The sequence below is a fragment of the Cydia strobilella genome, chromosome 4 (assembly GCF_947568885.1).
Source record: "Cydia strobilella chromosome 4, ilCydStro3.1, whole genome shotgun sequence".
NCBI classification, from domain to species: Eukaryota; Metazoa; Arthropoda; class Insecta; order Lepidoptera; family Tortricidae; genus Cydia; species Cydia strobilella.
In genome coordinates this window covers 19572158-19585618 of record NC_086044.1, presented here as the reverse complement: position 1 = coordinate 19585618, position 13461 = coordinate 19572158, and the positions used below count along the sequence as shown (strand labels likewise).

The window sequence follows — 13461 nt, the reverse complement described above, 5'->3', positions numbered from 1 at the left end:
AAGACTGATTATTTTGTTAATCCTCAAGGGAGTCTGTAGAGGCGTTGAACGTCTTTTAAGTATACCTACCTTTACCTATGTATTGTAAATGTCTGTTTAAGAAAATGTATCTACAAAACATGTCTTTATCTTTCCAGGCCGCCAGTTCAAGGCTCACAAAGTAATCCTAGCGGCGTGCAGCAAGCATTTCCAAGAACTCTTCGACACCGCACCTCCCAGCCATGCGGGGGCCTGCTACGTCATCCTCGAGGCCACCACGGCGGACAACATGCAGGCGCTGCTGGAGTTCATGTACAAGGGCGAGGTCCACGTCAGTCAGGACGCGCTCTCCAGCTTTCTTAAAAGTGGAGAGAACTTACAGGTTGGTACAAGAGTAGTAGGGTTTCGGTCTGGAATGACTTGGTGGAAACCGCAGTTGTCTTCATAAGATGGGCTTTAATTGTGGCGATCCTTGAAGGAGGCGTTCGGCTGCAGCTGCGGACAGCCACCATGACAGACAGCATGCAAGCGCTGCTGATATTCATGTACAAGGGCCCACGTCAGTCGGATGCGCTTTCCAGCTTTCCCAAAAGTGAGGAGAACTAACAGGTTAGTAGAATGGTAGCAAAAAGCGTTAGTAGGCCTGTATAATCTGGACTGACTTGCGAAAGCCGTAGTTGTCTTCTTAATAGGGACTATAATTGTGGTGAAACTTGAGAGAGGCATAAATTATGCTTGGTAAGTAGATGATTTTCGGCTGCGTGCGTATTTTTGAGACGGACGATACGCATCATGAGCTGCCCAGAGTTCGTATACAAGGGAAAGGTATTATTTTTTAAGACTAGATATAACTTATAGGTCAATTAACAAGTGTTCTCACTGCTAGAGGCCGCATAACACCCATAACACTGTTGATTGATTCGGTTCTATGACGATGATGGGTGGATGGATGGATGATGACTCTTACAGATATAACTCGTGACTCCACTTTTTACAATAGTGTACAAGCCACTCACTTTTTACAATAGTGTCATTTCATGGTCTTTTCTAATATTCATGACTTTTGTCTTTTGATTATTTCACTTCTGTTAGGTAGTGATTAAACTCTGTTCATAGACCTAAAACAAGTACTAAGATTATTTACATAGATCAGCAAATTTTGCATTTCAAACTGTCGATTATAACTTGCTTTAAAAATCCGACAAGTAAATCAATATTAAATGTTCAAGCTTTGCAAATACCAGTTTTGTCCCATTGTTCAAATACCAAATTAGACGTTGAAAGCTAACATTCCCCGACACGGCTTTGTAAACAGTCTGAGTTACCAATTAGCAATGCAAACGGTTTTTTGCAAACGTTCCGCAGATGCGCTCTACATGATCTAATCCAGTGGCCTCATAATCCAATCTAGGACCCTGTTTTAGTTCATATCAATACAGTCGAGAAAAGTATACGTAGCGTTAATAAATAAGGCTACACTTTAGTCCTGTCAGGTGACCCTCAAGGAATTAATCTTAACACTAGAACATTACCAATCTAGGTCATAATTGTTTTACAGATCTTCTTTAATGAGGAGGCCAACTGACATTTTGTTACGCCAGGTGGCGCCTTCATAACAGAACAACTGATGTCACTGCTAAATCTTATACATTTTTTCAAAGAAATTGTAAACAATCTCCGTTTTCTCCAAAATGTTATGTTGTGCGACAAATTATGGAAATATAGGACCTCACTTTTTTCCCAAGGACCCTTGCATAAAACGGGTAAAAAAAGCTTTGGGTATTAAAAACTAAAGGAAATGGCAAACACCGATTTAATGAACTGGTTTTATGAATTAAAAATGATTATGATATTAGGCTGCATTTTAAGGAACATAAATATTTTGGAAAGAGTAAATACACTAGTAAGTTAAGTTTTAATGAAGTAGTACATTATTTAGGACATGTCTTGTCCACACATGCTGTTCTCCGTACGCATCACTACTTTGTGTACCTATCTGGGCTCTCTGATCAGTTTCGCAGAGCGGGCGTATATAAAACGCCTATTTGTACACCCAGGTATACACCAAAGCTTTGTTTTCGATCGAACACTTGTAAAATATGAGGAAAAACTGCACGCCTTCGAAAATTTTAATAAACGGTAAAAACACAGAAGATAACCTCAAATATTACCTTATTTGTTTACCTTTGTATCAAGTCAGCATTTTTCCACCAACTGTTGCATTCTTCCTTCGAAGCTCGGTTTGCAATTCCCGTACAGTCATAAATGAATACATTTTTCTTGATAAATCGCAAGTATTAGTAAAAGATTCGCTCTTGACACTTGACAACAAAACGTAAACAAAGTCCGATTGCAGTGGCGACATCTGTCCTAACCTTTCAGTGTGCCTCCTCATTCCAGGAAGAAACCTTAAATAACAATCTTCGTCAAACACTTTCAGGTCAAAGGCCTCTCAATGGAGATGTCACAGGACGCATGGGTAAAACAGCAGACACAACAATCCTCAGAACGCCACCAGACTCGCATTAAAACGAGCCCAGTGTCCAACACAGGGAACTGCGACGGTCCCGAAGCGCAGCAGTCGCACATGTCGTTCGCGCCGATAATCCCGGGCTACGGGCTGCCGATCCACGGCGGGGGTGCGGGGATGGGACGCTACGCGCCTCCCGCGCATGTTCCCCTACACCCGACGCCACATCGAAGACCCGCGCCGCCTAAAGCATCGCCGTCTCAGAGCCCACATGCTAGGAATTATAGGTAAATTCACGTAGTCCGTCTAAGCTAACTCAGCATGACATATCTGCACTTTATTATTAAGTACAAAGTCTGTGTAGAGTTAGCTTGGTCCGATTCTAGTCACATACCTAGTTAAATATGTGTATTCTCGCGTTTTGCGATCGTTACAAAGGTCTATCGCTTCGTATGCCTACAATAAATAAAGTTTTCTCGGTAGTTTTCAATAGGTCGTCTCGACTATTCTAGAAGAGTTTATATGATTTGTCAGACAACGCTAATGAAAACCTTTTCTTCCTTTCGATATTCTTCCTTTTTATGCAGTTTGTCAAAGACTCGCACATTTTTGGATTTGCGAAGGTACTCGGTCGTCATCGGGAGATATGCAACTGTATATGTAGTAATATTAATCGTTGTGTGTTCCAGACAAAGCTCATCATCATCGCACTGCGGCAGCGTGGCGGAGGAGCCGGACACGCGCTCGTCGCCGGGCGCGGGCGCGGGCGCGGGCGCAGGCGCGGCGGGTGGCGGAGCGCGCTACGACGAGCCGCCGGACTGCGCGCAGCTCAACGCCGTCAAGAACAACGGCTACGAGCGCACCGACGACCTGGAGCGGCGGGACACCGACCAGGGGGCTGAAGGTACGCTATCTCACACATCGTCACAAAAACGGCCACAAACACAATACTACAATACTTAAAATTAGCCAACTGATCAAATAAAAACGCTTCTGAAAGTATTATATCGTCTCTCAATATTTGCTTAACCCTTCAAGTGGCGCCAGCGAAAACGCGAAAAGTAGTCGGGGCACCGATGGGTGGTCAGCGCAGATTAAGAAAATTTTACAAAATCATCGATTTAAGCTTTTCTATGTTTAAAAGTATATATTAAATCACATCGTTAGAATCAGCGTTAAATATGCTATTTGAATATATCAATCAAATAAACTATTATAATGTTTATACATTTGGCCAGACCTAATCATACTCAGGAAGAATGACAGTTTTCCAGTTTCCATGTCAAAAATTACTACCACCATAAAAAAAATATGATTGGAAGTAATTGTTATTTGTGTCGTTTTCAATCAAAAGATACCACATTGTCGCTTGCCATAAGGACGCTCTGGCAGGTTATTCGTATAAAGATACAATCCAATTTCGTCCTTATGATAAGCGACAAAGCGGTACCTTTTGATTGAAAACGTCACATTTAATTATCAAAGTAAGACTATAATTTTATTTTAAAGACAACCATTAAAAGGGACCTAACATACAATTTATTTTACAAAATAACCTCTTAAAAATCAAGACTGAACTCGGACTAGGCAGTCGCTCCCGAATGAATGGTCCTCACCAACAAATTGTATACCAAGTGTTTTTGTGTTTCTTACTGTATGTTATATCCTTGTCTAACTCGCTACCTAATTTTGGGCGCTAGAAGAGCGTTACTATACCTAAATGTGTTCAATTTCACTTCTAAATACGGCAACACCTCATTAGCCACTCACTGGTAGCCGACAGTTTACTGGTTTTCGCATCGACCCGTGAGTGGTGGGCCGCCAGTTTACTGCTTTTCAATCCGACTATTCACGGGTTGACCGCCACTTGAAGGGAAGATATCATATCAATCGGCTCTACATAATAAAAAACTCGTTTCTTGTCCTATCAATCAAAAGAAAAATGTGGTGGAGTTACCATGGTTACCAGTTTTTTTGATCATTAATTATGGTTAATATTTATACAATAAATTTTTTAAAACTATTTTCCATAATGTTAATATCTAAGGAAGAAAATGGGAACTACATTTTTGTGGAGAAGCGGTCGTCCACTAACCACTTAACGGTGACAAACGGTTTGATGCAACCCTTGGTTATAACGGTGACAAACGGTTTGATGCAACCCTTGGTTAATCATTTATGACATGTATGTTATGTTCCAGATTTACGGGTCAAAAACGAGAACGACTACCACACGAGCGGATACAACAATGCGTCACCACCTGCCGCGACCATGCCCCCCAGCTACCACGACAAGCCGCTAGCCACCTCCCCCGTGCCCAAGCCCACCGCCGACATGACGTGGCCCACGAAAATGATCACGAGCAAATCCGGCGGCATCGCCACTCCTGACGGTGAGTGCTGAGTGACACTGACTAAATAGGGTAGTTGACATTGACACATGTTGAATTTATTAACGAAATCTAGTCAAATAGATAGAAAATGAGCAATTTATCACTATTGGAAACTTAAAAAATATATGGGAATAATAAAGAAATACAAACTTTTTTTTAAACTTTCAAATAGGAAAAAAAAACGGCACCATTTGATTCCTTACATTTTGTTTTAAAAAATATTGTACAGCAACAATATACATAAACGCAACATTTCACCGACAAAATCGCAATTTCTTTGTATTCCAAAACGGCTTCTTAGCAAAGTGACACAGTGACGTCACGATGTGTTGCCATTTTGTAAGAGCGTTTCCTCAGTAAAGTGCAATGGGGCCCATACAGATATTTGATCCTCAAAACAAACCTGATCGACTGATACCATAAAAAAAAATAGTCAACTACCCTATGGTGAAAATGTGAAAACGAGCTAATTCTGCAGCGACATTGCGGTGACGGAGTATGACGTGAAAGGTATTAGAAATGTATGTGGAGGAGGGATGTAAGGCCGCGGACTGGATGACAGCGGCGAGCGGCAAATCCAGGCCGTTCATAGATGTGGTCGAGCGCAATGTATGAATGGCCTTGATTTGCCGCTCGCTGTGCCGCGCGCCGCTTGCGTCCAGTTCGCTGATTAAGGCGGTTCCCTGAGCCAGAAGGCGAAAAATCTCCTTATATGATCCTGTTTTTCTAAGAGGCGTTGATATTCGTAGACGTGGAAAAAATATATGTAGTTCTTGACTATATTATCTTTAATATCATAGCTTCCGATACACGAATTATGACACTTCGCTCGATACAATTAATTCCCAAAGTAACCTCTTACTCGGACTTTTAATCCAACTTTACTCGGTTATTTATTATGCGATACTATAAATAAAAAAAGAAGAAAAAACAATCTTAACTTAAATAATAATTTCATAGCTTTCGAATTTCGACATTGTAGGGTAAAGTTTTTAAAACAAATAAAAATCGACAAAATTCGATCAAAATTGACACTTGGCGCGCATGATCTTTCCCGTTCTTTCTTTCGAAATGTGACAGAGACAGCGGCAAACCGACGGAACGGCCGGAAGAAAAACTAAGGTAAAGGTGGATGGCCTTTGTGAGGGATGATATGAAAATAAAGCATGTGAAAGAGAGGTATGGAGGAAAAAGTCATCCTGCGACCCCAAGTGACTAGGAAAAGAGCAAGCAAATGATGACTCTAGTCCTTTAATTAGAACTCAGTTTGATACTCGTATTATTAATACTTAGCCGCAGTTTAACTGTAGATAAAATCTTACATTAGTCAATTAACAGTGAAAGTTCAATGTCGTTTCTTATATTTCGTACTTAGTAATTCAAAGGTATGAATGAAATATACAAGTATCTATAATCATCCTTCATATTAAATTGTCAGACAGTATAATAGAATAAAATAAATAATTCATATTCAATAGGCAAAAATACTGTGTATACAAATGCTCGGTCAAGGCCGTACGCATCGGCAATCGTGTCGCATTTAAATTTTATATTTCATTAGTTAACCGTCAAAAAATATGTTAGAAAATATAGTCATCGACTTGCACACGTTTTCTGAAAAAAATATAATATTATTAATGAGATTTATAGATTTAGTAGAAGCAATAAAGATTAGCCAAACACCGGATTGACGGGGGCAAAAGTGCACCAGTGCTAGTGATTAATTGAAAATCGACTAAATTTATCGACATCGTAAAAAACAATTTTATCCATCATTATCAAAATGGCTAATGGCTAAGTTTGAATACATTTAATTGTGTGCAAACCTCTTTCATTTATACTTATCACAAGTATAAACAACCGACATCTGACATTGACGGTGTCGAGTCACTTGTGACAAGTATTACAATTACATTGAATAATTAATTCAGTAAAATATTGAAATAAAACTATGAAAACGGATTATATCGCATATATTGACTTTATAATACATCCCGACGTTTCGAACTCTTTACAGCGTTCGTGGTCAACGGGTGACTGAGGAAAAATTACAAAGTGCAAAAATACCCACATACTAAAATAATGAACAATCATAGACTACAAACTTTAAGGCTAGTTGTACATGCAAAATCGGTTCATAAGGCTAGTTATACACTATAATTATTTTTCAAGTAAAGATATATATATATACGCGATAAAAATCCGTTTTCATAGTTTTATTTCATGAGTAACTATCGCGGTAACCGAAGACAATATTCAGTAAAATATTATTATTTAGCATTCCGATTAATTACGCCAGCCTTTTTGTTTTATTAAGTAGGTTAAAAATGCCTCGCAAGAAAAAATTACCAGACCATTCAGATATAGAAGATAGAGGTACGACTTACTTTTGCAAAAAATGTAAAATTCATATGTCACGGAAAAAGCAAAAGGCATAACGGCGTCGCTAAAAACCAAAACGTATTTAACCTGGATTTGCTAAAATTTATTTTAGCTTGCAATATACCATTATTTCACATTCTTAAAATTACACAACGGTTGTACGTCATTTTTATCGATATCAAGTAATAAAATTAATTTAATTTGTCCTCGCACTATTAACCGTCAGTTCAGATTTGCCCCCGTCAATCCGATGTTTGAAGATTACTGTGTAATATTTTTGCACTATTTTTGTGAATAAATTTCTCTCCCTCCGGAGCGGAATGTCGCTACTAGATTGGAGTTATCGTATCGTATTGTATCGTAACTTGTATTTTAGTATTACCGCTAATGGGCGCTGGTGATGGCGAGTACAAGTGAGCGACTCGCACTGACAAGTGACTGACGTGACCCTTACACTTGCTTGCAGGCAAGAAGCTGAAGTGTCCGTACTGCGAGCGGCTGTACGGGTACGAGACGAACCTGCGCGCGCACATCCGCCAGCGGCACCAGGGTATCCGCGTGCCGTGCCCGCACTGCTCGCGCACGTTCACGCGCAACAACACCGTGCGCCGCCACATCGCGCGCGAGCACCGCCACCAGGCCGGCGCCGGCTTGCACGCGACCGGTGCCAACCACGCGCAGTAGGTCGCCGCCGTCCTCCCGATATACCTCCCAGAACCATATTATTCTAACCGGTAATCTACCTCAAAAATTGATCTTAAGGTTAATTTTAATCGTGCGATAATAATTGTTACTTAATTCCCTTGCGGCTCGGGCCGCTCGCCCGGCCCGGGTCGGGGCTCGGTCGGAAACCTTCGAATATGTCCGGTTGACTGTGGACGAAGTTACCTCTCCCCGGCCGGTCGTCCGGGGGCCGGACGGTCCGGTCGAGGATCTTAGAAATGATGTTGAGACTGATGGTCATAGGCTAAGTGTATGTAAATAATAGGAGAATATTGTGTGACGCCTTGGCCTAGGTTGAGACACGCGTTCGGGTTCGATGTGGCAAAATCTCTACAATTTTATTTTCTACGCCGTTTCCGGAGCATTTTTATACATAAAGTTACTGATAGATAATATTTTAATTGTAGTCCGCCGGGTTAATTTTCTGCAACGCATCTGTGATACGATAATAGACGGGCATTTATTTTTTGCTTCTAGTTTTGCCACATTGTCCTCTCTAAGGGTTATAGAGCTGTAGATTTTTAGCAGTTTTGTACTGTACAGTGAACTTGAACGGTTTTAGTTTGTACGAAGTACAATTTGCCGATAGGAACGTAAGTAGTTAGGTAAAGAAATAAAATGGTGTTTTGAAAATAATGCACGTGAGAGATGCATGAATGTGTTTACAGCCCATAGTATCTGTCGTTCTTTCGATCCGAGCGGGTTGCCTTGTAACAATTCTCGAACCGACCTACCTACTCCGCGACGATTGTACCTAATTTGATTGTTTTTAAATGGAAGGAGTCCGTTTATAACGATTAAATTATGCCAGTTTTTACCGAACTTGATAATAATAAGAAATTTAATCTACTTTTAATTACTTTAACGCATAAATATATTATCAAACTTAGTTGCGTTGTTACATCGCCGCCGCCGGCTCGCTGCACGGGTGTTACTATTGAGACCAAAATAATTATATGTTTCATGGGGATGGTATCGATTTTAACATTCCGTTTTGAAGTGTTTTTTCTTTTATCGTAGTGCATTTAGGTGAAGGCCACTTACATACCTTTAATATTCCTAGTCATTTCAGTGCAACCACTTGAGGTTTTTTTAATTATTTAATGGTAATTTAGGGGCGGGTTTCGGGTCATTGTATTATATGTTGTGTGGACCCGCGGCTCGCTCTATACTTGAGAAGTAGCTTTCCTCTGCAATACATGCTCTTTAGTTTTCGTAACTCAGATGGGACAGTGCCAAATATCATCAATTTAAGTTCACATCAATTTATTTATTTTATATTATTCTTTTATATTGTTAAGTGTGGGTGTAGCGACTGTGTGTTATATTCCTGATATTTAGGAATACGCTGCATTCATATTTATTATATTTATATTTAGGATACACTATTAAATATTTATGAGAGACAACGCCTTCCAAAGGCTCAGTGATTTTATTTTAGTGATTCTAGTTTCTGTTAGGTTACCATGGGAAGACAGCGTTTTAGTTCTCTTTTAATGGTTTCGGGATATTATTGTTTTCAAGAATAGTTAAGTTCAGAGTTTGGGGCCGGATCCGTCCGCATGTCAAACAGTTTCGTCTTTAGCATTACAAATGTTCACGTTGCGACAATGACTTAATTTATGACTGAATCAAATGAAAATAGAGTAGTCGTATTATTCATCGGTTATAATGTCATTTGACTAATTTGACTCAATTTATGAATAGAACGAAATTGCAGAACGACACGGTATGATTTGGCCCAATTGTTCATCTCCGTTTTGATATTTTAGTAGTTACCAATGTATGACTATGAAAGATTTATCTCATTCAAATTTATAAAAACAGACTTCTATTTTCTATACTAATGTTGACGTTAAGTCCAGTTTTTATGTAATCTTCGATAAGTAACTCGGTTTTGATTTCAAAGGTTGAATTGGTTTCGGATGGGTATTTAATCGTGGCAAGAGATCGCAGGCCAACTGTCCTGTCTCCCGACAATACAAACTTTATTATAATATTTGTTATAAACTTTATAATAATTATCGCACAGAATAATATTTATTGTATTTGTCTGAGATCTCTTCGTGGGTAGGGTGGGGTGTTTCACGTTGTTGTAGTTGGCATCGTTTCAATAATTATCATCATTTTGATCGTTTCCCAAGCGGTCGTTTTGATTTATGATAAAAGATTCATTAATTTTGTGGCATTATTTCGATTTTTATTTTAAGACAGAAATATTTTGCTATTTCGCTTATAAATTGTTAAAATTACGTTATTATTTGTAGTGATTTCGAAAAAAAAAAGGAAAAATTATAGTTATATTTTTGTCTTTTCGTTTTTCTTATGAATTCAAAATTCATAGTTGTGATTATTTTCTTTTCGACATTTAATGTTTTTGTGATACATAAAAGAGCTGCATAAATGCATCACGTTTTTTAGCTTTTGTCGTTTCTTTTAAGTTGAATGATGGGTTTAGTCGTAAGGAAAGTTACGAGCGATGCTTCGAGTGGCACTAGAGGTTCGTCGAAATCATTATTGGATTTACTTCTTTCTTAAAAAACTAAGGTACAAATTTTAGATTACAAATCGAACGTCAATTTTATTAATAACCGTTTATTTTTAGAATTATTGGATGTTTTCTGCGAAGTACAATATTCAGAATAACTTGGGATGATGGATAACGCGTCTAAATTAAGTTGAATTGTTAAAGCTATTTGCGGACAAATTACTAGAGGGTCCCTATATAGTTATAATGTTGTATTTGATGTGATAGGTGAATTCACATTTAGTCGGTGTCTGCAATCCCTACACTAAGACTTGGCCGAACTCCCCAGAATGTCTGTAACTCTGTAAAGATGGCAACGGTGCGGTGAACTACTGCGGCTCGCTCCGACCGACCGAGGCTTATCCGAGCCGGCGGAGCGGGCTCGGTATCAGTGATTGAATACAAAATGCTTTCAACTTAATCAGGGAAGATTTAACTAGTTTAAACACTCTCCAGTCAGATATACCCTTGTAATACTGTAAATAGGGATCGACTGGAAAGTACTTGATCTAGCTACGAGTTATGACATCTAACAAAGTCCCTGATAAGTTTGCCATTTCATTATTTTAGGAAATTCGAAATTTAAGGAATCTGTTACCATTTTGTTTGGAATAGTGATTTGGAGGCAACAGTGAATGGAAGTTCAAACAGTTTGTTTAGTTTAGACCATGAAAGTTGGACTGGGGCCCGTTTCTCAAAAGTTTGTAACATGTAATACAAGCGGATGTCACTTTTTGACAGCTTTTGTTAGAAAGGGACTTCCACTTGTATTACAAGCTACAAGCTTTTAATAAACGGGCCCCTGGTCTACCAATTTTACAAGCGAATTTGTTTGAGCTTTTTTACGTATTGTCTCCCTACGTTGTTGGAGCCTGATTGTTTTGCTGGAACAAAACTGCCTTTGCATTTTATTTGCTTACCTAACGGCTCCACTTTGAGTTATCTATAATAAGTTTACGTTTAGTTTAAGTTTTTAATGTTAAATCGCGATATGTCGTGATGGTAAAGCCAAAGATTGTTACGGGTACGGTGACCCTCTGCCGTCACACTGGCTGTACAGTGACAACACATTCAACTTCCGTCTTTAAAAAAAAAGACATTTGAATAAAGAACATTTTAAAAAGTCGTTGAACGTGCCCCACTGTACAGCCACTAGCTGATAAGTTAATCTACCTCGAGAAATATAACATAGTAATAAATAAGCTTTTAAATAGATTTTTATATGCAAACGGTATAAATTTAGTGTGTAAGCGTGTTGCGAAAATAAAAAAAATAAAAAATAAAGTACAAACTATGCTACCTCAGGATTCAACACTTTAACGACTTGAAATTCTATAAACTCTCCAGATGTATTTAAGAGTATTTACAAACTTAAGATTTCTATACTCATCGCGAGACGATTTAATACTTTAATACTTAAATAGTATGGACTGAACGTTAGTGGAACAAATATTGTTAAAGCTGTTGTAAATAATGCTCATATGCGTTCAGATCCGAGGCTAGCACAGACGTGAATCTCGGTGTCCGCCGCGCCGGCCCGCGGCGCGGGTCGGTGTTGATGTCGCCCCGCCGCGCGGGTCGGTGTTGATGTCGCCCCGCCACGCGGGTCGGGCGACTCCGGGCCGCTGAGGTGTCGCTCCTAACCCTAGGCTAAGTTGTTAATTAGGCTAGTTTTAATAATCTCATAAACACTATTCTACCTCATTTCTTAAGCAAAAGCTTGTCGGGGAGTCGGCCGCAGTCGCAGTACTCGTAATCTAATTGTACCTTCCTTCACTCTCCGGAGTATAAAACATTTTTATTCGTAATTTTTATTATTATTACTTTTTCCCAGTTAATTTTTGTGTTACATAGATGTTACTATGTTTTAAGGAGATGAAAAATGAAAATTATTGTTTGTTAGGTTTCAGCGAATTAAAAAAAATGTAACAAAATTATTTTTTGTTTGTTATTTTTGTTCCCTTTTTTCTCCCTTCCGTTTTTGATTTCTTTTTTATTTATCTTTAACAAGTTACACCCGTCCATCGTGTTTAGTATTTATTGTAATAAATTTAAGTACATTATTTAAGGAATTGACGTTTAAGTAATATTCATAAAATAGTCGCACTTAACTGGACAGGAATTATTGAAGTAATTATTGGATGTTTTTACCTATATTTTAAGCGTGCACTTACATTGAATCGATCTCGGGCGTATCTCGGTGATTCACCTCTACGAATTTTATAATGAGTAAATACCTATTAATGTTCTGTCGCATTTAATGTAAGTATTAAATTAAAATGTTAATGTTATAACAATCACTTTCGGATTCACTAGAGTAATTCACGAGACACAAACCTGACAATAGAGTTAAGAATGGCGTGGCCCCACGCCGCCATACAATCGCATCGGTGTTAACTAATCGTAGTTAAGATGAATATAAATCTGTACCTACAAGAATACATATATTGATGTTTTATAATAGCTATCTCAGCCAGTGTGGCACGAATCAAGTCATCCAAGACTGTAAATAAGCATTAGTACATGTTAACCGTTAACGTTAAGTTCGGGTGGGCTAAGTCTCGATGTCTTTACTATGTTCTTGGTGTCAACTTTGTGTAAGTGTGAGCTATCTACACAAAAAAGCGAAAAAGGGCAAACAACGAGCAATCTGTACAGCAACTATAGTACAAATTCTCAAGTCTTAATAGTTAATGCCAGTACAAATTATGGTATCGGATTTTATGTAAATGTTGCCAAAATTGTATTTTGTCGGCAGATAAATTATAATTTTAGTGTAAGTGAGGAGAGTACAAAATGGTTCGTGTTTAATTCAGGTCAGTGCGGGTTCCGTGAGGGCTAGCTGCGGTTCCTAGGTTTCGTTTCTTTTCTGATGAGTTGGTAGGGCAGGTAGTCGAGCGGTAGGTACGAGTAAGCAAGGTTAGATCGAGTAAGGTATGTACATTTTGTAAACCAGCATGGTTGTAAAACTAAGTAGGGTTTTGTAT

General features: G+C 38.8%; 1 protein-coding gene across 2 annotated transcripts in view; it reads left to right on the top strand.

Annotated features, from left to right (window-relative positions):
• Positions 1-12411, top strand: part of LOC134740825 (zinc finger protein chinmo) — a 125134-nt gene extending 112723 nt beyond the window's left edge. For both annotated transcript variants that reach the window (XM_063673468.1, XM_063673467.1), the window contains exons 3-7: positions 138-361; positions 2420-2736; positions 3139-3353; positions 4651-4842; positions 7691-12411. In XM_063673468.1, the coding sequence (XP_063529538.1) occupies positions 138-361; positions 2420-2736; positions 3139-3353; positions 4651-4842; positions 7691-7908 (1166 nt within the window). In that variant the 3' untranslated portion in view covers positions 7909-12411. The remainder of the gene's footprint in view (positions 1-137; positions 362-2419; positions 2737-3138; positions 3354-4650; positions 4843-7690) is intronic.
• Positions 12412-13461: the final 1050 nt, after the last annotated feature.